The sequence below is a fragment of the Polyodon spathula genome, chromosome 17 (assembly GCF_017654505.1).
Source record: "Polyodon spathula isolate WHYD16114869_AA chromosome 17, ASM1765450v1, whole genome shotgun sequence".
NCBI lineage: Eukaryota > Metazoa > Chordata > Actinopteri > Acipenseriformes > Polyodontidae > Polyodon > Polyodon spathula.
Window position 1 is genome coordinate 33,193,950 of NC_054550.1, and position 25,326 is coordinate 33,219,275.

Genomic DNA, 25,326 nt, shown 5'->3' on the forward strand with positions numbered 1-25,326 from the left:
CAAGTTTCTCAGAAAAAGAAAACAAGCGTGCAACTCTGATAACACTTTGGTTGTCCTTGTATTTTGCCTGAAGTGTAAGTCGTACGAAGTTACGTACGGCCCGTGAGTGGTTACGTGAGGTGTTGGCAGTGTGTGATCCTCTGTCTAGAAATTAAGGTTATTTTTAGTCAGTTAGTTTTTTTTTTCAGTTATTTTTGTCGTATTGAATATTAAATAGCAATGAGCCGCAATGGTTTTGGAGCCATGCTGAGTAGGCTGTTGCTGCAGAACAGACCCAGAAGTCGTGTGGGCAGCTTGACAGCACCGAGACCCTTCTCTGAAAGTGACCCACAGAGTCGAGGCAGGACCCAACGGGCACTGGCTGGGGTGTGTACAGGAGGTTTCTTTTATGACAGTTTTACTCATTTCAGTGTTATAAATGTGTCCTTTTGACCTGTATCTACGAGTAGGAAACATTAAATAGAATCACTCGAGATAATACACAACTGTTTACATCTATGCCCATTGAAGATAGGTTTAAGTACAACAATTAAACTATTTAATTCGTTTGACTGTCTTTTGTTAAGACGGAGAAAAAGGGTGTAGGGATGGGATTAAGACTCCTATTGCATAGCAGTCGCACCCATCCCATGTTTTACTACGAGCTTCATTAGCCACAGTGTAAGCTAAGGTGTGTCCTGTTAAACTCATAGTAAAACCAGGAATGGATCAAACTGCTATGCAATACGAGTCATATTTCCATCCCTGGTGCTGGCCTTTGACCTAATTTATTATTTCTTCGTGTGGGCAATGACCTGATAACCTTTGTATAAATTTAAAGCTATTTTCAAGGACTTTCCAGTTAAAAACAGTAAAGTGACATAAGTTCTTATTGTAAGGGGTTGAGCAAATCCCCTTGGTCCATTTGAGCTGAAATGATTCTTTGTGCTGAAAATGTTAAACAAAACTAATTGTTTACTACTTGACTCTTTTGAAAACAGAAGCACATTTTAAATCTGAACAGATAAGTACTTGTACTTCTTCCACTTCAGAGGTAATAGACATTGTTATTTAACACAGCAACCCCCCAACCCATATGAGGGGCACTTTTTTACAATATTCTATCCTCTGTTCTTTCCAGGTGTGTGTGTGTATAGATAGATAGATAGATAGATAGATATTTTAAATTTTCTTCATAGGTTACCAGTTTTACTCCTCCAGCAAACTCTAGTCGTGACTGGGTTGGTCCTCCTGATAGACTGTCAAATCTGCGACCAATCAAATATCACATACCTGAATATGAAAGTCCATTGGAGAGTCGACTTAGGAAGCTGAGACAAGAGACTGAGGACTGGAATCATCAGTTTTGGACCAATCAGAATATGTCTTTCAATAAGGTTAGTGCCCCTGGAATATTTTTATATATTTTTTTTTATTTTATTTTAACATTTTTGTAAATTCAAATTCATTTTTTTTCAGGGCGGTTATACAATAAGTATGCTGCTGTGGAAATACATTAACAATAGTGCACAGTGAAATAGAAGTTTGGATGTTCATGGCTCAAAACCTCTATAGAGCTGGACAGCCACTCTACACCAGGGTGAGCAGGTTTAATGAGATCTTTGACCTAACTAATTATTCCAGCAGAAAATGCTTCTGAAAAGACTCCTCAGCACACAACGCTTCGCCTAGGGGCTTCATTGCACAGCGCAAAGTTTTCTTACTTATCAATCTCAATTCCTTCCAATCAGCCTTGAGGAGCCTTTTGAGAAACGCTTTCTGTTGGAATAGTTCGTAAGCATGGAAAATAATTCAGAAACATCTGTATCATCAGAAACAATAGAGAGTCCCACAGAACGCATTGTATATTAATAATAAAGATGAAATATAGATGAAATAAAGTGTCCCTTCATGCTAAAGTAATACTTCAGACTGTTAACTTGAAATGACATGTGCTTATGCTGATCATTCGTCATTATATAATCACTTTCCCTTGCCTTAAGTTGTGAAAGTAAGCATTTCGATCAGGCATACTTTAAAACAAAAGAGATATCTCTCTGTGCAGCCTTAATGTCTTCATGGTTTCTTGCAAAAAAACATTACTGGAACAGTTTAAGCTATGGGTGTATTAACTGATATAGGTCAAAAGTACAGCTGTGATTCTACAGAGGATGCACTTGTTTTGTGTTTATTAAGATTTATCTAAATATAGTGACCTTCATATGAAGACTGTCCATTTACCCTGGATCTCAGAAATATGATATGGTAAACGAAAGTCTATCTCCTTTGAATGTTTGTGGTTTCTGCCAGTGGAGGGCACTCTTTACTGCAGCCAGATTGCACAGCTTTATTTATGAAGATCTTGTATGCAGAATTGTTACTTCCTTTGCACAGACCAGGAATGTAATATTGGTTATTATTAGTAACTGTGTTGCAGCTTCATAACTTAACTTGCTTTATTGATCAGGTCCATCATTCCATAACAGCACTATGTGGGGGAAGAGCTACATTTACATTGTTTCTGTATTTAAAGCTGTAGTAATTAGACTGGTAGTATATTCACCACATTACAAGACACACAGGTTTTTCCATATGCATTGAAGAGTTTTAAAAATATTCTGAAAGAAAAGCATATTCAATCATAGTTTCAAAGGGTTTGCCCAACAAGTAACTATGCACATACTGTATTTATTTGTTTGTTCATTTATTGCTTTCCGTGAACTTCACATTTGTCGTCTACAGGAGAAGGAAGGGTTTATCTACTCTTGCTTGAAAGAAAAAGGCTTGGAACTGAGAGATGAAGATGGTTAGTAGAGAGCTTTAATGAATTCTTAAGATAGTGTTGTGGTGATGTTATTCATGAACAAAATACATAGAATCACAAACTAGTACTGCATTTCATCAGAACAAAATACTGCTTACAAAATTGACGCTTGTGTTCGTAACAGATTGTAACAAACTCACGATATTTTAGGATCATCATGGTTTACATGCAGGGAAAACACATTTCTTAAATAATGTTTAGTGCAGCAAGATGGTGTAGCTTGCGAACTCTCTTGGCAAATAGTGTTCTCGTGATCGCCAGACAATAACTGCTAATGATGAAGTGTATTGCAAGAGACAGAGATTTTCACAGCCCATTGAACAGCTCATAAACGATGCTCTTGTCGTCTGGCTGAATTTCAGGTAGAAAAAGGACCTTGAGTGCAGACGAGATGGCAGAGTTTTACAAAGAGTTTCTGAACAAGAACCACCAAAAACATTCTGCCTACAACAAGTAAGTATTGTTTTTAAAGACATCCATGCAGGTAAGCCACCAGTATAAAGTAATTTGCAGGGATATTCAGAAAATACGATCAGCAGACAGTGAGACCGGTTGAAACAGATTTGCATCAGGTTTAGAACCAAATAAAACGTTATATGGTTCTGTTACACATTTCTGTGAAAAATGGATTCTGTCATTCAGCTTCAAGGCTCCTCAGCAGCCCAATCCACCTATGTCATCATTTCCAAAGATTTACCGGTAATACCTTTCAATTAAAAGGATAACATAAAAAAAAAAAAAAAAAAAATTACATTTTTTTTAGCAGCCTGAAAAAAAAAAAAAAAAAAAAAAGTATCAAATCAGTGATTGAAATATTCTATTGCTGTTTAGGTCGTTGAACTAGATCTTGTTTGTGTGTTTGTTCATACTATATATCTTAAAGCCTGAAACTTAAACTTATGTGTCTCTTTTGTCACCAGGGAATGGTATATGCGTAATCTTACCATCACATTTCTAATGGGAAGAGTGGCCTTACTGAAGGCTTGGAGAAAGCTGGGATGGAGACAACAAGACCCTAAATTAAAATGATGGTTATCATTAAATAAAAGATGTACAGAAGTTTATCTGTTGTTTTTTATATTTCATTTCAGTGTGTAATTGTATATTTTATTACAGATTAGTACTGAAAGCTGATTGCCTCAGCTATTGAAGAGAATTGCTTGTCAGGTTGTCAGTACAGTATGCTTGGGATGTTTATAGATTTTACAGTCCTCTTAGCTAATCACACCATGGATAATGTTTGAACAAAGTTTTGTATATACTTTTAATTTTGCTTCAGAATTTGCATCCTCAGGTTTGTACAAAACAGGTGATGAATCCCAGTCTATCCCTGGCATTAATTTAATCTTCCCTTGCATTGCATCTCAGTAATCCCCTTCTTTCTAGCACATATGAAAAGCCCCCATTGTTCCTCTAAAATCATTTTTTATTTTCTCCTTGCACCCGTCTGTACGGAAGCATTATCCAAGTGGGAGACATTGAAAATAAAATAATTCAGGTTAAATTCCTCTTGTTGGAACTTCAGCTATTTTCCTTCAAACAGAGAAAACTTTGTAATGTTTAGAGATGTTAGCCCTGACCTAAGAGGAAGTGCAAATGTAGGGCCATTTCCTGTCCAGTACGCTGATGCTCTCTCTCTTCCTTGGACCTGCTTTGTTCAAGCTGTGGTCTGGAACCTCCAGAGCTGCTTGCTGGTCACCCCTAAAGTATTATTTAACCTTTAACCTTTTGCCAGTCAAGGTCACAAGACAAATGCATACTAGTAAAAAAAAAAAAAAAAAAAAAAGTAATTAAAGATAAGTTTTGAAATGACATATTGTGGATTTTTTTTAGAACAAATCACACAAATGTGTTGTGCTATCAGTAAGATAAATATATCTCCCAGGACCACAGTCACGCAGTGTCAATTAACAAGCTTATAAAGCAGGCTTGTCCTACAAGTGAAAGAGCTTTTGTTTTAAAAGAGATCCCATTGTCAAGCATTTTCACTGAAATATTCTGTGACAAATCTGAACACTTGGAACCTAATATAAAGAAAGAAACATCTAACTGAAGAGTGGTATCCCTGTAGTGTGTGTGTGTGTGTGTGTGTGTGTATATATATATATATATATATATATATATATATATATATATATGATATTATGATATTAATAGTCTTGACAAATATATAAAAATACAGACCTTAGAAATGTATGTACTGCATCACATGACTGATTGATTTGGCAGGACAGCAAACAACATTAAAATTGAATTTCTGACATGCATACAAGCCTTTGTGGCAGTGTGTATGGAGGAAAATCATTAACAGAGTCGTGGGTTTTTCTTGGGTAGAATTTGACTTTGATCATTCACAATACAGGGTCTGTCGGTGTTTGATATCAGCACCTGTCAAGTCTCCGGAATGATGGCTTTCAGTGTGCAGATCAGTGTTCAGGTGGAAAAGTGTAATTGATCCCAAGAGAAAATATACAGCTATCAGACAGGTACTGTATATATATCCTAGTAAAAAGTACTGATTTTATCGTTATGAGCAAATGTGGTGATAAGTCTAACTTAGGAAAAAAGCTGTCAGTGTCTCCGTATATATTGAAACATACAGAAAGCTGACATACGGGATGGTTATACAGTGACTGGACCAGTTTGCTCAGCTGTCGTGTTAATAACATTCAGCATGATTTGACAAATGTCCTAAATGTTGTAGGAAAGTTATTTTTTTCTATATAAGCTCAACAAAGTGAACGAGTGATAACAGCCCGTATTAAACCCTCACAGCCTGTGCCTTTCCCTGTTGGCCTAAATCGCTCTCTGTAGTTTGGATTGCAAATCTTTCTGCCACAGATCCACATGGTGCTGCCTTTCAGTTCCATTCCCTGTGAGATCTGACGAGCTGTGGCCTGTGAGCTGTGATATTCAGATCTGACTTTCCCTTTGAGGTGAACAATCAAATTCTCTATATAAAATAACAGCTTATTTAACACATTGAAATATCCAACCAGCGGAGGGTACCACGTCTTTAGATTTCATTGTATTAGAATCAAAGGTAAACAATAACAGCTTAAATGGGAACAGTATAGTAACACTATAGAGTATAGTATTATTTATTTATTTATTTATTTTAAAGCCCGCTATCCTTATATTGTGGCGGTGTTTTAACTTTACATATATTTCTTCACACCGCACAGCTAATTCGACGTGTGTGTTAATGTACAAGAATGAGAATAACATCCAACTATCAGTTAAAGTAATTTTATGCGTAATCGCAAAGACGGGTCAAATACTTAACTGCCAATGTTAAAGGAATGGGTCACTGTGGCAGGGGCAGAGCTTTGCTCTGCCACACACCTCCCCCCATGTACAACGTACACCGGCCGCAATCGGCCAACTCCCCCCTTCCCCCCCCCCCCCTCCCCCCAAGAGTCCAATTATGTCCCTTGGGTGGGCTGTTATGGTGGGTGGTGGTGGGCGGGGTTGATGTCGGAGCCGCCTTCTTTGGTTTGAGGGGTGCCCCCGATTGGTCCCAAGTAGCATGGCGTACGGCGGCCCGGCTCCCCTCTGGTGGCGGAGGCGGCGGGAGGCTCCCCTGGTGTGCGGAGGCCGCGTCGGCGGCCCGGCTCCCTCTGGTGGCGGAGGCGGCGACGGCGGCCCGGCTCCCTCTGGTGGCGGAGGCGGGAAGGCGGCCCGGCTCCCTCTGGTGGCGGAGGCGGGAACGGCGGCCCGGCTCCCTCTGGTGGCGGAGGCGGCGACGGCGGCCCGGCTCCCTCTGGTCCGGCTCCGCGTCTGCCGAGCGGCCGGACCTAGTCCCGGCTCCGCTCTGGTGGCCCAGCGCGCCGGCGACTCCGCCTGTCCAGGGATACCTTGTTTTTCTGCCGGCTCCGACCGGCCGAGTTCCCTCGAGGGCGCCACCGCCCCTCTGGTGCGTTCCCCGTCCGCCGGGCCGAGGGAACCACCGGGAGGAGGCGGCGGCCCGGCTCCCTCTGGTTGCGGAGGCGGCGACTGCGGCCCGGCTCCCTCTGGTGGCGGAGGCGGGAACGGCGGCCCGGCTCCCTCTGGTGGCGGAGGCGGCGGCGGCGGCCCGGCTCCCTCTGGTGGCGGGAGGCGGCGACGGCGGCCCGGCTCCCTCTGGTGGCGGAGGCGGCGGCGGCGGCCCGGCTCCCTCTGGTGGCGGAGGCGGCGGCGGCGGCCCGGCTCCCTCTGGTGGCGGAGGCGGCGGCGGCGGCCCGGCTCCCTCTGGTGGCGGAGGCGGCGACGGCGGCCCGGCTCCCTCTGGTGGCGGAGGCGGCGGCGGCCCTGGCTCCCTCTGGTGGCGGAGGCGGCGGCGGCGGACCGGCTCCCTCTGGTGGCGGAGGCGGCGGCGGATGCCACCGGGCGGCGGCGGCGGCCCGGCTACCTCTGGTGGCGGAGGCGGCGGCGACTGCCCGGCTCCCTCTGGCTCTGAGAGCGGCGGCGGCTCCTCCCTCTCGGGCTCTGAGAGCGGCGGCGGATCCTCCTCCCTCTCTGGCTCTGAGAGCGACGGCAGATCCTCCCTCTCTGGTTCTGGGAACGACGGCAGCTCATCCTCCCTCTCTGGCTCTGGGAGCGACGGAGGCTCCTCCTCCCTCTCTGGCTCTGGGAGCGACAGCAGATCCTCCTCCCTCTCTGGCTCTGGGAGCGACAGCAGATCCTCAACAGCAGATCCTCCTCCCTCTCTGGCTCTGGGAGCGACAGCGGATCCTCCTCCCTCTCTGGCTCTGGGAGCGACAGCAGATCCTCCTCCCTCTCTGGCTCTGGGAGCGACAGCAGATCCTCCTCCCTCTCTGGCTCTGGGAGCGACAGCAGATCCTCCTCCCTCTCTGGCTCTGGGAGCGACGGCATCCTCCTCCCTCTCTGGCTCTGGGAGCGACGGCAGATCCTCCTCCCTCTCTGGCTCTGGGAGCGACGGCAGATCCTCCTCCCTCTCTGGCTCTGGGAGCGACGGCAGATCCTCCTCCCTCTCTGGCTCTGGGAGCGACGGCAGATCCTCCTCCCTCTCTGGCTCTGGGAGCGACGCAGCCTCCCCCTCTCTGGCTCTGGGAGCGACGAGCTCCTCCTCCCTCTCTGGCTCTGGGAGCGACGGCAGCTCCTCACCCCTCTCTGGCTCTGGGAGCGACGGCAGCTCCTCACCCCTCTCTGGCTCTGGGGACGACGGCAGATCCTCACCCCTCTCTGGCTCTGGGAGCGACGGCAGCTCCTCCCCCTCTCTGGCTCTGGGAGCGACGGCAGCCTCTGGCTCTGGGAGCGACGGCAGATCCTCCTCCCTCTCTGGCTCTGGGAGCGACGACAGCTCCTCACCCCTCTCTGGCTCTGGGAGCGACGGCAGCTCCTCACCCCTCTCTGGCTCTGCTCCTCCTCCCTCTCTGGCTCTGGAGAGACGGAGGCTCCTCCTCCCTCTCTGGCTCTGGGAGCGACGGCAGATCCTCCTCCCTCTCTGGCTCTGGGAGCGGAGCTGGGACTGATCCTCCTCCCTCTCTGGCTCTGGGAGCGACGGCAGATCCTTCCCTCCCTTTGGGAGCGACGGCAGATCTGGGAGCTGACGGCGGATCCTCCTCCCTCTCTGGCTCTGGGAGCGACGGCAGCTCCTCACCCCTCTCTGGCTCTGGGAGCGACGGCAGCTCCTCACCCCTCTCTGGCTCTGGGAGCGACGGCAGCTCCTCACCCCTCTCTGGCTCTGGGGACGACGGCAGCTCCTACCCCTCTCTGGCTCTGGGGCGACGGCAGCTCCTCACCCCTCTCTGGCTCTGGGACGACGGCAGCTCCTCGCCCCTCTTGGCTCTGGGAGCGAAAGCTCCTCCTCCCTCTCTGGCTCTGGGAGCGACGGCAGCTCCTCACCCCTCTCTGGCTCTGGGAGCGACGGCAGCTCCTCTCCCCTCTCTGGCTCTGGGAGCGACGGCGGATCCTCACTCCTCTATCTCTGGGAGCGACGGCAGCTCCTCGCTCCCTCTCTGGCTCTGGGAGCGACGGCAGCTCCTCGCCCCTCTCTGGCTCTGGGAGCGACGGCAGCTCCTCGCCCCTCATGGCTCTGGGAGCGACGGCAGCTCCTCGCCCCTCTCTGGCTCTGGGAGCGACGGCAGCTCCTCACCCCTCTCAGCTCTGGGAGCGACGGGAGCTCCTCCTCCCTCTCTGGCTCTGGGAGCGACGGCAGCTCCTCGCCCCTCTCTGGCTCTGGGAGCGACGGCAGCTCCTCGCCCCTCTCTGGCTCCCGGGAAGGCGGCTCACCCCTCTCTGGCTCTCGGGAAGGCGGCTCACCTCTCTTTATTGGAGTGACCGGTGGATCTCCCATGTCTACCGCCAGGTAATTAACCACCATGAGGGCAACCTCTGGGAAGGAGGCCGGGTGGTGCTGTTCCTCCCACTGTTCCCACCTCTCCCCATCTCGACGCCACAGCGTGTTGATAACTATGGGGAGATCGTGGACGAGGTCTGCCTCAGGGTGCATCAACCAGTCCCAGATCTCCTGGGACGGTGGTGAAGGTGGTGGTGCTGGAGGTAGTGGGGTGGCCCCTGATGCCCGGGGTGAACACGGCACCTCTTCCTGGGCCTGGTTGTAGGGGCATCCTGCCCAGTTGTGGCCGTCCTCCTCACACCGGCCACACCAGTTTGCCGGTGGCACGTCTGGGCAGGACCGCCAACGATGGTCCTCCTTCCCACACCAGGAACACCAGGGGAAGAGGCTGGCCGGGTCCTCCAGCGGTGGCTGCAGCAGCTTACATTTCTTCAGCTGCTGCTGCTTTTCCTGCCTTTGCCGCTGTCTGCTCTTCTTTCCCATTTTTTTTTTTTTTCAAAAAAAAAAAAAAAAAAAAAAAAAATTATCCCAAAAATTCCACAAAACAAAAGCAAAAATACTGCTCTGAGCCTCTAGGTGGCGCTATCCCACTGCTGACACCAAATGTGGCAGGCTGGCGAGTGGATAGAGGCCCAGAGACAGACTGCAGTTCAAAAAAAAATAACTATTTTATTATAAATAAACAAAAATAAAGTGCACAAGGACAAAATAACAGATACTCAAACACAAATAAAGCAAAAACAAAACTCACAAAAATAAAGTTTCCAGGCTGGGCAATGCCTTCACTGGATTTAGAAAATTCAAAAAAACCACAAAAACAAACACCAACCTGCTTCCTCAGCTCCCTTCTCCCAAATGAGAAGCTGAGGCCTCCTTTTATATCAGGTGGCTGGGCGCTGATTGATCGTTAATCAACCTAATCAACTAATCAACCCCAGCCACCTGAACATAATAAACCCAGGCAGGCAGGGGAAGTTAACCCCATCCCTGCCAATTTAAAAGGGCAGAGCTTTGCTCTGCCACAGTCACTTTACCCCTACCCGCCCTTCCTCGAAAGTTATGTTCTTACCCAAATCTGACGACACTGTAGCGGACACCGTGCCACCCTGATGCTGCTGTGTGCTGCCGCTTTAAAAAGTGACAGGGCGACTTCATGACTGGAAGGCAGAGAAGGATTGTGGGGAAAGAGGAAACGCCATTTTCATAGGGAGGAATAGAGAGCGAGTGAGAGCTGCTGTCAGGGGCTCAGTGATGCGCTCTCAATGCGTTATTTACTAGCAAACACCCTTTGCACATTCGGGCTCTGAATTGACAGAGCAACGTGTCAAACTGCAGCCACGCTTACCTAAGAAGTATGCGTTAAGTTAGCTTGTGGCGGGGTTATTTTATTTTATTTTAATGACATTGATCGCGAACTGGGTGCTGTGAGACCGGTGGAGTTTTAAAACTGAAAGCGGAGGCGGGCGTTCTTTAGTCTGTGCCGGGTGTCGGCCTTGAAATCGAAATAATATCAAAAAACCCGTGGAGAGATATTCATTCATCTTATCTGCCATCAAAAAAACTTGAGACCAGGGAGGAAGTTGCTGGTGAAACAGTTCCCCGAAGAATCTGGATGTTCGTTATTGCAGCGGTAAATATTGGAATATGTGTGATTCATGGTAGGGTGGTTTTTCTGATTTGTACTTTTTGATTTTCATGTAAGCGGGTTGACCATTTCATTGATATTTGTACTGTATTACACTGTATAGACTTTCGTTTTTCAAAAACAAATCCACACTGTAAAATGTATTTTTAAAATGAACTATTTTAGGCTGTGTTAAGTGTGTACAGCAATGCAATGACAAGCTGCTTTATTTGCGTTGCAATTAAAACTTTCTCAGAAAATCAACAGAAAAAAAATAAATAAAATAAAATGTTATCAATAAGATGAAAGTATCCACATAGCAACGTCTGCCTGGTTTCAGATGAGGTTTTGTTTCGGCAAATGTTCTCACCACGGGTTATCGTGTTAAAATTGCGTTATCAAGCCAGTACAAGTTAATGTGAAGCGATCCAATGAAACGAACGAAAAATAATAATGCGTGTTCTGTTTCATTGTTGCGTTTTTGTGTTTTAGACCAGACCGTGACTGTCAGGATGGCTGGCTAGGGCTAGTGACTGAGGCGTAAGTGCCTTGTAGTCTCAGTTCTGCATCCAGATTAAAATTGAAAATAAGATTTGAAACAAATAGTGCATGCAAATCAAGTGGATTATCCAAATGACTGCGGGTATTATTAGGGAAATAGAAGGAAATCTTATTTGCCACTTTTAAAAACAATATTATAGAATTACTCTTGTAATTAAAGCGAAGCAGGATTTCTTTCAACGCCGTTTTATGTCCCCGTTAGCCTTCAGTAAGACAGATGGGAATCTTTGAAAGCTTTTTTTGACCTGAATATGGTTTTATTGTTTAACAATGTAGTTGGCATCATTATGTATTTAAATTCCTGCAAAATGGATGGAACCGTTGGTAATGTGTAACGACTGGTAGAAGAAATATATATTTCTTAAACACATGTTGTCTTCCTTCGCTCTGCTGAGAGTGGATTTGAAGCAACCACTCAAACACCTTTGCTGCTTTACAACTGTGCAATCATGTGTTCGCGGTTTGTTGGGATGCGTGTCAGACAATTTCCTTAACGCCAGTGAACAATGCATGGGGATCTTTGGAGAAGATACCGCACATGACTGTGGTAACGGCACATGTACAGTACACTGCCTGGTCGTAAACAATCGAAACACCTGCTTCTGTCCCTCTGGAAGTGTAATGTATATGAACTACATCTCCTTGTGGCGTGTTCTTTATTGTTGTAGATCGCAACAGTGCTAAAGAACTTTGATAGACGATTGAGAGAAGAGCTTGGTTGGCAGGTGTTTCTTAGGCATGTAGACTTTTGGAACTGGTGTTGACCATGGTGTCAACAAACACAGGCTGAATCTGGCTAAACTACATCTCTCTGGCTAATTTGCTTCACTTCCCTAAACAATCCTTTAAACACAGGGCAGTGTGAATCTAAGATGCTTAACAGTATTTTAATGAAAAATAATATTGATATTTCCTGGGGAGCCGTCTAGTTAAATTAGGAGATGGATTTATCAACAACCGTTTTAACAACAAACGCCAAACTTGTAACAATGGGTAAAACAGTTCTTCACACAGTTGTGTAAGTTGCACTTTATTTACATATCTGCTTGCGGTACTGGGTACAAGAGTAATAGTGGATGGTACACATGACTCATCCAAAGGGAGGGGACAAAGAATTGCCTCCTGGCAGTGTTACAGTAACAGGATGTGAGGGAGGATGGTGATTTTTTTCTAAGGATCGCCATACCTTGGTAGATAGGATTACGCTTTATGTAGAACTGCATATCATTTTACCAATACATAAATGCATGCGAATCGGCATGGTTAAGCCTCTTAATGATGGCACTAATAGTGCTGTGGAATATCTTCATTTATAATCGTTTTACAAATGTGTAAGGCAGCCTCTGCATGGGGTAAAAGAGCAGGAAGACTTTCTTTCTGACCATTTGCTTGATTTCCTCCTTTTGTTTCGTTCCTCCTGATTGCAGTTTAATACGTTACAGATGCTTTTCAATTCCAATAAGTTGTTGAATTTTCAGGCAAAGGTGGAGTGCATAATAAAATAAAATGAAGTGTGAGCTACATGAACAAGCAGGCGGGCAGTGCGTTTATTTGTTGTCTCTTCTTCCTACTCTCCCCAGGAACTTAGCTCTTTTCTCAAGGGCACTGTACAGGTGAGACATTTTCAAATCCAGTTCTTTTCAGTGCATTCATGCCCCAACACTCTGGAACTCCTTACCCCCTTTTATCAGAGATTCACCTTCAGTTGCAATCTTCACATCTCGATTAAAAACATCCCTTTGTAATATAGCTTTTCCATAACATTTTTATGTTTTATTCTGAATTTTGTTACTTCAGTTTTTAATAATTGTCCTCTTTTCTTACTGTTTATTATTCTATTTTTGTATTTTTTTTCTGTATGTAAAGCACTTTGTATTGTACATGAATTGCGCTATATAAATAAAGGTTTATTATTATTATTATTATTTATTATTATTACTTGAGGCTGGGGAGTGGCACACACACTCTTTCAAGCCTGTGGTTTGGATGCTCAGCCCAGCTCTCTGATCAAGGTACCTTGGCCTGGAACTGCCCGAGGCGCAGGGTGTTTCCCAGCCAGTACTTCTAGCCCAGGACGACTGGGTCAGCAATTATTCCTCAAATTCCAGATCTGCAGAGTTTCTGGCAGCGCAAAGGAATTCAACAATTGGAATACTTTTCTTTAGAAACCACCTTCCTCGCATTAAAAAAAAAAAAAAAAAAAAAAAAAAAAAAAGTTGCTGTAATGGAATCTTGCAGCTACAGAGGAATTTCCCCACCCTCGATAACATATGTTGTGCAGCCCAAGCAAGTGCTGTGAACTGCAGTTGCTGATGAGTTTTTATAATGTACGGCAGTGGAACTAAATTGATGTAGAACAACAAAGTACTGTACTGTGCTGTCTCTGCATAAGACTGTGTGGTAATCACTGAGAAGATGTCATGTCAATAAAGTATTAAAGTGGATTCACAAGTAGTTATTGCAGAAGTTCAGAAAGAGTCCACACTGGACATTTTCTTCTGTTTACAGTAGTAGGGCAGTGCTGCAGATTATTATCATTATTATTATTATTATTATTATTATTATTATGCACATGTTAATTGTAGATTCTCAATGGTTAGGCTCTTGCAAACAAAATAGTACTGTGGGTTTATGGTGGTTGTTGATTTGGTCAGAAAACTAAACCAGTAAGATGTCCGTGGTACTCTATACCCCTTGTGGCAATAGGGATAATACTTTTTTCTCTGGTTGAAGTTATCAGAGCTGCTTTGCTGATGAAGAGCGTGAATAATTTGCAGATACAAGACAGACCTCTAGCTCCTGTGTTCTGACTGTTGACGCCAATGACAACAATGCATCGAATTGCCCCGATACAAAAAGAGTACAGTGCTATTGGAGTTCATGACTGAAGCTGATCTGAAAATGAAAGCACAGTTTGTGAGCTTGTCTGGATTGAGTCTGCTCCGGCAGTGTACTCTGATTGTCCAGATCGGTGTTCTAGCCAGCAGCGGTCTGTGTCCTGCTGCTGTTGGCAAACCAGCTCTGGGCTACAGTGCAGTTCAGTGCATCACTGAAAAATACAGTATAATGTCCGCGACAAACATTCAATGATGGCATTAGGATCCATCACAGTTTTAAAATAGAGCCTTTAGTGTTTGTAGTGGTGTAGGCCAGCATGATGATTTTAAAGGATTGGACTTGATCACCATTTACTAATCGTCAGATGGATGCCAGATACTGCAGGAGACCTCTGAAAGCACACTGTAGTATCTAATCTGAAGCCTGCAATGCAGTATTAATTCACGCTGGTCAGGTAGTCAATGTCTTCTGTTTTATGGCAGATTATCATACAGTATTCATATTTTGAAATACGAAGTGGTTCAGGCATGTCAGTCTCTGTAATTGAGTACTTTTTCACATGTAAGAGTATTGATAGAAGCTGATGAATATTCACTATCGGATTAGCCTCAGCCCTCTGGAATGCTGTTTGCTGCGACATCCGAGAAACTGGATCTAAGTTCGCAAACTTAAAGGGCCCCTTGCTGATGTTTTAACAGTCAGTTTCCTTCATTAGGTTTCGTAGCACTACTGTAAAGGACTGGTAACTAACAATTTAAAATATATGTATTTATTACTTTTTGTAGGCGTTAGCAACATAATCACAAGGTCATTTATTTATTTGCGTAACAGGGATGTACACAGATGTTTCAAACAGGGTCGGGGTCAGTTCCTGTTTTTCAATTCCAATTCCTTTTTTAAAATCAATTCCCTGTTCAATTTAAAATGCCTTCGAAGGAATTGGAATTTTGGAGTTGTCATTAATTGTTGAGATTGTTCAACACTTTTCACTTGAAGCCAATTTAATTGGCTAACCGTGACTTCATTTTGAGTATTTTGTTACCACTGTGAGAAGCTCAACATGTCCTGGTTATCACTCCTTGAGCCACCACCTCTCGGGACAGCAAAGGTACTACTGGTAAACAATGCCAAAACCAGGCGACATTTTCTAGTAGGCTGCATTGTGAAGGCAAGAAGGTACGAGTGTGCATTAACTACAGCAATAAGTAGAATAAAACTTTAGAGCAGGTCGACAGACTCCAGTGCTTGATTCAGCGCCTGGTAAATCCTGAAATGACTGCTAGCTACCCCTGTCTGTTACTGTACATGGCAGTCTCTATTTCTTTGTGCTTGGTAATGGTGAATAGTTTAAAAGCGTATTGTAAAACGTATGTATTGGCTTGTGTTTCTCTTTTTTTTTTTTTTGGTTTGTATATTAATATAATTGTTCTGCATTCTCTTAACTAAAGTTTCAGTAGAATGGAAAGGGTTAATATGGAAGTGAGACGAGCTGGTTTCATTTTCAGGAACTGTTCAGGATGTGCTTGTAAAGGGCAAGAGTACAGTAAAGAGCCCTTTATTCATATGCTGAGTCTTTATATAGCTCTGTTTTCAGCAACAAAAATACCAGTAATAAAGACTTCATTCAAGACAAGTGTCTCAGATCTGTGAGGATATTTACAGCTTTGTGCCTTTTCTTGTAAGGACAAGACATGCACATTACTCAAGCAGATGTATTAAGATCACTTGACATTATGCATAATGCTTCTAAACATTGGCTTGTTGGTCTCTTTTAAAAATTTGAACAAACGTTTATTCTAATGGGCACAAAGGAAATGGTCTCTATTGAGATGAGACTTTGAGAAACTTGCTGCTGCAGTATTTCAGTATAAGAAATGTACTGTGTTGCATTCCCCATTGCTGACAGGGCTTTGCTATGGCTCTATCTGCTGCCAGCCCTGAATTGGCCAGTTATTTGAGTAAGCAGATTGCATTGTTCTGTGCTCCTCCCATATCCCAGTGCACAAGTGGTATCTCCATCACTTTCCTTGGCTGTGCAGTTGGGCTGGAGGTGCACATTCTTTGGCTGTGTTTGGATTGCAGCCAGGCAGATACAGCTGGGATGCATGATGACCGTGGTTCTACAAAACAGCTCGCCAGTGTGTTGAGCCAGCACGCCAGTGGACAATAACTGTGCTAAACCCAGCATTCCAGTTTATGATTCACATGTGATTCATATACTCGTACTGCACTGGATTGCAGTACTTCTTAAAAATACATTTAAAAAAAAATATGAATCATTTATACTAGCAGTGATTTATTCATGTAATTTGTACTCTGTTTCGAGTTTGCGTTTTTTTTGTTGTTGTTGTTGTTGTTGTTGTTGTTTTAATTGTATAACATTATTTCATCATAGCCAAAGCAGCTTGTCATTTTTAAACTCCTTTTCTTTATTTGGTGCTACCCCTGCGAAATACTGCAGATCCTGTTTGCAACATAGACTTTCTTGCGACTTAAACGTTAGCAATTGGATCACATGCCTGGTGTGGTTAATGTGCCATGGCATCTTTTTAGGGCAGGAGAGAGGAGCTATACTTGCAGCATACAATAGAAAGTGAAGGGGGTTCTGTCCGTTTCTGGCACCCTGATCTTTTTTTTTTTTTTTTTTTTTTTTTCTGGCATCTGAAAGTTGCTATATTGTTGATTAAATAAAAATGTCAAAATCTATGTTTGAGTCGTATAAATGCAACCCCACCTCCACACACACACACACACACACACACACACACCACAACCACACACACACCATGGTCAGGAGGCTCCGTCCTAGCATCCGTGGAAGACTGACATCGGCAGAGAACACAAACAACCCTACTTAGGAGTGCCTGAAGACGTGGTAAAGTCCCATCACGTCAACATCTTCGTCGTACTAAGAAAATAAGTACAGATGTCACTGCAACCCCACACACCCACCCACACACACACAACACACACACAACCAACACACACACACCCCTCCCTTCCCTTCTGATAGTCAGTAGTGCCCTCCCTACAGTGCACATCTTCAGTCGTGCAGAGAACACAAAACTCTTAAGATATGCAGCTGGAGAGGTGGTATTTCATGTAGTTCAGGTAAAACCAGATATGCACTATTTAAAAAAAAAAAAACAGAAAAATGCACCCAGCCTCCCACACAGCTGTGTTCCTTTCAGATGTCACTCTGGAGGCACAGGCATGTGGTTTCACAACAGTTTGCTTGATCTTTGCAGTTATAATAGCACAAAAGCATGTTTTTCTGGACTGTTACCCCTTGACAAATCCTCAGTATCATTCATTTAGGAGAACAAGGCATTGAAAAGTGCAGCACTGTGTTAAACTGTTAAAGTGTGGGGGTCAGAGCACGCATCTAGATAAAACAATACTGACTCCTGCCATTTACTTCAAGACGGTGTTTATTCCCAGCAGCAAGACTGCAAAAGTGGATAATGGAAAACTGTGTGGCCTGTTTCCATGGAGAGAGCCTTCAGGGGAATATCTGCACCAGACTGGTAGATTAGAATCATCCGCACACAGTTGCCTCAGAATTTAATAATGAAACCGTTAGCTTAGATCCAAAGGAGGCTGCGGGCCGATGCTTCCTCTCCCTTCTGTACCATTCATCCTGTGATGTTATATTGATAAGGGCGTGGAGCTATTGCATCTTGGCCGTGTTTAAAGCTAAGAAGCAGCTTTACTTTTATGTGGAGACTGGTTTATTTCAAAGGAGTTGCAGTTTCTTTGAAACGGTTCAGCTGTTAATCTCAAAGCTTGATTGCTCAGGTTAAAAAATCTCTTGCTTTGCTTTAGACTGGTGATTACAAATGTTACTATAATCTACATTATTACATGCATCTAGTCTTTCTGTTGTAGCCAGAGAGCTGTTTTTCCTTCCACATCATGACTTTTTAATTGCTTTAAGTGCAATGCTCTGTAAGCAAACCATTCTAGCCTTTTCTCTTGTTCTGTGCTGACATCCCATGGGTACAATGTGTTCAGGTTTTCATGCTCAGGCAACTAATATCTCTGATTTTATAGAAGAAAGCATTAAGGCAGTATATTATTTTTCAATCAGTTAGAAAGCCCAGTGTCTCCAGAGATTTGCCATACCACCTCACGTTATTAGCAGGCCTAACCTTTAGCAAGCCTCGCATCCAGAATCTAAATCCATCTTTTGGGGTCTGGCACTAAAATGACCAAAAAAATGAGAATTTTCCTTGGTAGATTCTTCTTAAAGGTCAGGGAACAAACCCATCTGCTTTTTTCTTTCGATTTTGTATTGTTTTTTGTTAAAGGCATCTCTTACATGGAAGAAAGTTGGAAGCCCTGCCTGTGTAGAATAACTGAATAGAAGGACATCCATGCTCATGCAAATTAAGTTACTGCTGTTTTCAGACTCTCGACTGGGGAGGTGGGGCATTGTTGTGCCAATTTCAGACTTGTCAACAAAGGCATTCCAAAGCCTTCATCATCATCATCATCATCATGATCATCATGAAATAGTCTGGTGATGGGTGGAGCAGTAATGATATTAGAATATTAATTGTTTTGGGGTGCCTGTGAAGCAGCAAACCTACTCTATAAGCCACATTATCTTTCAAATATCCTTTCTGCTACAGCAACACATCAGAGTCTGGTTTGATCCTCTTTCAGGGCTAAAGCACAAACCCCTTCAATGTGGTGCAGTTTGCTAAATGTTTTTTCTGAACTTTTTTATTTCTAATTATGCTCGAATCGCAAACATCTGTTTTTTTAAATTACCAATTGGTATTGATTTTTCTTGTTGCACAGCGCAATCTGCAGACAGACTTGCAGATGCATGTGTGAGATTAGAATGCCATTAATGTCCCAGGAGAACCCATTGGTTTTAAAGCAGAGTCTGCAGGGAGTGCTATCATTTGTATGTCCAAAAATTGTGAAAACGGTGATTTAGTCAGAGAAATGACAACCGTGAAAAAGTGATGGATACAATTAGGCTGGATTGTTGCATTCAGGGGTTTGCAGCACAGTGGAAAAGGCAGTCCCACACTAAAGGGGGCATTGTAATGTTAATCCATTCATCTAGTGGCCTTGATTTGCTTTTTGATTTCCTTTTGTGCTCTTTTCAGTTGTGTTTATTTATCCTGGATGTTTTGATTTGAGCTTTTTTTTTTAAAAACATTAATAATGTGACAAAATAACATTATTAGTCCCCCAACCCCCCCCCCCGCACCCCCCCCCCCCCTCCCACCCCCACCCCCCCACCCCCCCCCCCCCCCCCCCCCCCCCCCCCCCCCCCCCCCCCCCCCCCCCCCCCCCCCAATTTTAGTTTGTGACTTTGTTTGGATTGCAGAGTTTGATTGCGTTCAATTTTACATTTGGTCATTATCGCAAGGCTGTGCACTATTTGTGATTGTATGGACGGGCCAGGTAGTTTGGAGCGGAATACTGGCAATGACTGCTGATGAGGGTATTCAAGTTATTTTGAAGTGAAGCTTAAAACCAAGTTGTGATAACGTAACATCATTTATAAATAACTGTTTCAAAAAGATATCCTGAAAAGTAAACCAATGCAAAAGTGATATCTTAAATAAATAACACACAATCCTGTCCAGAAGTGTTTCTCTCCTTTTACTTTATAGGTAATTTGATGGGTTGCTGGGCTTATTTTACTGTAGTACGGCACGAAATGTACTTTTGTTTTCTTCCAATTCAAAATGAGCGAATATTCAAATATTTGTTTTAGATTTTGAAAGTTTATTTATACCTCAAAAACCCAGGTTCATCCCAGCACCAATTCAAGTTTGTCTCCCTCTTCTGCAGAATGTATGAAAACATGTCCACCATGGTGTACTCGAAGGAGGACAAGATGGAGAAGCTGTCCCAGGACGAGATCATCTCCAAGACGAAGCAGGTGATCCATGGTCTGGACGCCCTGAAGAACGAACACAACTCCATCCTGCAGAGCCTGCTGGAGACACTCAGGTGCCTGAAGAAGGATGAGGAGACCAACCTGGTGGAGGAGAAATCCAGCATGATCCGCAAGTCCCTGGAGATGCTGGAGCTGGGGCTCAGCGAGGCGCAGGTGAGGAGGGGGCAAGGTAACGCCCAAGGGCTCTGCGCCCTGGAATTGTTCTTTTAGAGGCTCATTTGATTACCTCTTCATTATCTGTGTTCTCGCCTGCTTTGTGTTCTTGTTTTGTATTTGACTGCAGCAATATCTGCATCTTTCGATTAGTTTTCAGTAAAGATGTGCCTGCACAAGCAAGCATGCAGATGCAACTGCAGTAGGTGCAAAACTTGGAATAAAAATTGCAGCAATAAATACAATTGTGAATTCCTGTAAAGGGATATCGAGCAGTCTGAATTCTTATCAAGGGATATTGAACCGGTATAAAATGACATGTTTATAGCACTTGCTGGATGTACAGAATTCTTTCTAGCCTTTCAGAAAAATAGCATGGCGCTCATTACCTGCATACAAACGCAAACTGTGATATTGTTGCAGCACAGAGAGTAAAACTGCTCAAGTCATAACTAGACTTGGAGGAATTATTTTCCTTAGAATTATTAGGTCACCAAGGCTTGTCAGAGGTTAGTAAAGTAGGAGAGATCATTTTATTTCATTTATTTGTTTATTTAGTATTCTTTTAAAAAACATTTTGGCCTTCTCTTTTAGCTAATTCGGCATTATGTTATCTTAAATCCAAATTTGTGTGCTTCCTTTTTTTCTGCCTCTAGTTCCTTTATTCAACACAAGAAACAAAAGTGCATGTGGCTAATTATGACTCAACTTGAGATCCAATCAGTTCCCTTAGGCTGCAGTGTTATTGAGTTGGAATTAAACTGCTGTGCTTGAGAAATAAAATAAAAAAAGAAAGAAAGAAAAAAAAAAGTATTTAAACAAAAAATCAATTACTGGTCAACTTTCTGGCTAATTGAGACTAGTTTTGACATTTTCAGACATTAGATAAAGTAACTTGTTACAAGGTAGCAAGTGATCTAAATGGTGGTGCATCATAACAGGGCTATATTGTTTACTAATGATAGTGGTAGTCTGTTGATTCAGTTTTACATCTGTGTGTGGGGGGGGGGGGATCATTGTTTTTAATCACATCTGTGTTTCTTTAGAAACATTCCTGTCTCTTTAATACCAGACCCTTGTGTACCCCCCCTCCCCTCCCCTCCTGTCCGGCTCCCTCACCCCAGGTGATGATGTCTCTCTCTGGCCACTTGGGCGCGGTGGAGTCAGAGAAGCAGAAGCTGCGTGCCCAGGTGCGGCGGCTGTGCCAGGAGAACCAGTGGCTGCGGGACGAGCTGGCCAACACCCAGCAGAAACTCCAGAGGAGCGAGCAGAGTGTGGCCCAGCTGGAGGAGGAGAAGAAGCACCTGGAGTTCATGAACCAGCTCAAGAAATACGACGAGGACATCTCTCCATCGGTAAGGACTAGCAGCGATCAGAAGACAAAATAAAAGGCAGATTAAAACAACAACAACAACATCTGTAGCAGTAATACGAAAAGGGAACCGTGTTTTTGTAAAAACTGTCATGGGCTGTATCAGACAGTACTGTAGTAGACCAGTGGTGTTCATTTGACAGACAGATGCAAAACTAATTAGCATTATCCTTTCGCATTGGTTTTCATCTCTGACCCAATAACATTGTCCCCTGCAGGTGACCTTTACATTTAAACATAATAGATGCTACAATAAGTATTTAATATTAGATTAATGGCAAGGCTGCTAGAAACAGAATCCTAGTGCAGTGACGTTTGATCCTTGGCTTGCCAGAATTGGTGATTTCCCAATTGTCTCATAGAGATGGCTTATCCAGTTTAGCAAACATTTTCATGTCCATGAAGTGGACCAAACTAGTTTTGCAATACTGCTTTCACGTTCCATTATAACCCTGTACCATGAATTCAGTGGAGGTCTGCATACACTTTTCAGTGTCATAATAATGATCACTTTTAAATCTGCTGGAGCAAAGTTTATCAGAGGTGCTTGCAGAAGTGCTGTTTTAACAAAGGAGTTGCTGACTAGGGGATGAAGTTGGCATTTTATGTAGTTAACAGAATAAATTAATGTATGCCCTGGCAGGGTGAGCCCAAAAAAAAAAAAAAGCAGGAGGCAGGATTTTGTATCTTTTAGAAGCGGTGCTGACCATGCATTCTCTCACAGGAGGACAAAGACTCTGATTCCTCCAAAGAACCGCTGGACGACCTCTTCCCCAATGACGAGGATGATCAAGGACAAGGAAGTAAATTCAGTTTTGTTTTTCTGGAATAAGCCTCGGTCTCTGCCAAATTATGCAGAGTTCCCATTACTAGACGTCCACTATAATTCCTCTGATGTTAATTATCAAGTAAACCAATGGAGGTCTAAGCAGATTAAATTGCCACACTGCTGAAGAATTGTATTCCAAGTGTCAAAAAATGACCCTTTATTATCCAATGTAGCATTGTAAAAAAAAAAATTTAAATACACACACGCTTTATTTCTTTTTTCTCAGCTAAGCCTGTTAAAGCAGACCCATAATCGTGATACATTTCTGTCTGCCCAAAAGTAATTGCATTAAATAAAGGACAGCTTTGTAAACCTGACATACAATACGTGCCTTTCTAATCAGCCACACATTGCAGTTGCTTTTAGTCTTCTTAATGTGCCCATATACAATGAGTACACTGGGTAAGAGTAGATGACAGTTCAGTAGCATTGCAGTTAAGTTATTGCACAAAAGGAAATTCAAGCTCTGCCTTGCAGACTTTTTTATATTCTTGTAATGTATTTTTCTATTCGTATTCTCTGTTTGTAGTTCAGCCGCACAACAGCAGTGCAGCTACAGCATTGCAACAAGGAGGCTATGAGATCCCTGCCAGATTGAGGACGCTGCACAACCTGGTCATTCAGTATGCGTCCCAGGGCAGGTATGAAGTAGCCGTGCCGCTGTGCAAACAGGCGCTCGAGGATCTGGAGAAAACATCTGGGCACGATCACCCCGACGTCGCCACCATGCTCAATATCCTCGCCCTGGTGTACAGGTCAGTGTGGGTTCACTAGATTACCTCAAATGGATCTTCTTCATATGCTTGCCTTGTTTTGATATACACATGTACATTTTTATTATCTCTCTTTAAAAAAAGTAAATAAATAAATAATGCAAAGGAAACCACCATTTCAAATGGCAATGGGATGTATTGAATTGATGTAAACGGGGTGGATTTGAGTAATGCCACCATTTTCATATCAACCATATGGTTATTTTACTTACTTTGTTGGAAAATAATTATTTTTGATTATCCATGATTATCATTATCCATGTGTATATAGAGATATACTTATTTGCATTTTTTCATTAGGGATCAGAACAAATACAAAGAAGCTGCAAATTTGCTTAACGATGCCTTGTCTATTCGGGAGAAGACATTAGGAAAAGACCATCCAGCGGTGAGTTCACCTCTCTAATGGTACACTTTAGAGCTTCATGTGTTTTATACTGTTCTGAAGACCACCTGTTTACTGATCATCATATTAAACCCAACAGGCATGCTTTCCAACAGGAATTTTCCCCTAGGTACACAAAGGTATGCAGGTTTAAAACTACAGAGCTTGAACCGTGATCAAAAAAAACACGTTTAATCAAGAAAAATGAAGCCTGCTGCTCGTGTGATTCCATTTTTATAATGTGAATTAATTGAATTCGATCTGTTACGAATACGTTGTGCTGATATTCTAAGAACTAATTGAAACTGTTTCATTACAGGGTGATCTGTAGTTTTGATTACTTGTTTTTAATTGAGCTCTCTATGCTCTATGCTCATTTGGCTGTTTTAAATTCTATACATATGAATTTGATCCAAGGGATGATTAGCAGCGTTCTTCAGTGTGCTTGAATGAATGGTCTTGTGCCCTTTACAGGTGGCGGCTACTCTAAATAACCTTGCAGTGCTTTATGGGAAGAGAGGGAAGTACAAAGAAGCAGAGCCACTGTGCAAGAGGGCCTTGGAAATCCGAGAAAAGGTGAGCTTTTTGAGATGGGCCGCCATTGGTCAGATTCCAAGGTACAGCAGTAATTTTTCTAGCAAGGAATGCATTGGTATGGATTTTAAGTCCTGACAGTGAGTGTCTGCTCTGTGACTACTCAGGGTGTAAATGACACTTACAAGTCATCTGCTAATTAGCAGTGGATACTGGTGTATTAAGGCGTCTATGAAGAAAGAGCTCGGCAGGTGATCTGTCAGTTACTCAGCTGCAGTGCTTGAGGAAGAAACGCACACAGTTCTTGGAATAGCCAGCACAGATCCTTTTTTAGGTCTGGTTGTGATTATCAGCAATGTGATTGTAGAGATGGGTCAGGGCACCAGTAGGCTTTTGAGATGGACAGCCGCTGGCATTTAAGGATTTGCAGGTTTAAATATATATTGAAGTGTGCATGTCCAAGAAATGTAGGTCCTAACTAAGTGGGTAGCCATGTCTTTTAAGATTAATAAGTTGATGTGTAGGTTAGTAAATTAAGAAGGCACTTCTAATTTCTACATCAGCCTCTGCTGTATATAAAGGTCCATTTTAAAGCTTCAGAGGCTGGGAGCAGAGATGAAAATTAGAAGAAAATACCATGGCAACAAAGTGCTTTGTTGAAATTGAAATTCCAATTACAGGATTGTTCAAATTCATATGTTTTTTGTATTATAAGCTAATTAAGTATTTTTTAAGCATCTTTTTTTGTGAATTATTCAGGAATTTAGACAAGCCCCTTACTGTATTTCTTTTAATGTGTTAATTGCATTTGGAGTTCATCCACAGTATTTTGGATAAAGTCGTTTTAATGTAATGTTCTAGCAAGCATTTCCTACATAATTCATAGGACTCTGTTTTGAAGTAAACTGCCCTCGTTTATTGTGAAAGGAATACAAATAAAATCAAATTAGGAAACTAGCAATAAATCGTTATGTAGAGAACCAAATAGCCAAATTGTGATGAGAGTAAGTTACTGAGAGTATGGTGTCTGAATGGCTTGCTTGTAGACCTATTCTAGACATAGATCATGGGGATCTACTTTTTCATGATACTGCTGGCCCCATTGTATTTACAGCATTGGGTTCTATATTTTAAGGAGTGTTTTCCACACCCTGTTCTACTAGTTTTGACAGAAGGATTAGCTGTGAAATAAAATGCAGTTGCAATGGTTAGTCATGGCTGCTGTTG

General features: G+C 43.3%; 2 protein-coding genes across 7 annotated transcripts in view; both read left to right on the top strand.

The window, feature by feature from the left end:
- Positions 1–74: 74 nt before the first annotated feature.
- LOC121329594 (cytochrome c oxidase assembly factor 8) lies at positions 75–3,867 on the top strand. The gene is made up of 5 exons (XM_041275255.1): positions 75–366; positions 1,179–1,376; positions 2,722–2,785; positions 3,166–3,256; positions 3,724–3,867. Exons 1-5 carry the CDS (start codon positions 220–222, stop codon positions 3,830–3,832), a joined length of 609 nt encoding a protein of 202 aa, XP_041131189.1. The 5' UTR covers positions 75–219; the 3' UTR covers positions 3,833–3,867.
- A 6,426-nt stretch (positions 3,868–10,293) lies between these two features.
- klc1a (kinesin light chain 1a) overlaps positions 10,294–25,326 on the top strand; it is a 32,663-nt gene continuing 17,630 nt past the window's right edge. For 4 of the 6 annotated variants that reach the window (XM_041275171.1, XM_041275168.1, XM_041275172.1 and 1 more), the window contains exons 1-6: positions 19,945–20,206; positions 21,331–21,561; positions 22,303–22,381; positions 22,937–23,162; positions 23,481–23,568; positions 24,040–24,141. In XM_041275171.1, coding sequence (XP_041131105.1) covers positions 19,946–20,206; positions 21,331–21,561; positions 22,303–22,381; positions 22,937–23,162; positions 23,481–23,568; positions 24,040–24,141 — 987 coding nt within the window. In that variant the 5' untranslated portion in view covers position 19,945. Of the gene's footprint in view, positions 10,763–19,944; positions 20,207–21,330; positions 21,562–22,302; positions 22,382–22,936; positions 23,163–23,480; positions 23,569–24,039; positions 24,142–25,326 lie in introns of those variants that run through there. The other 2 variants (XM_041275170.1, XM_041275169.1) reach the window with 2 other exon arrangements.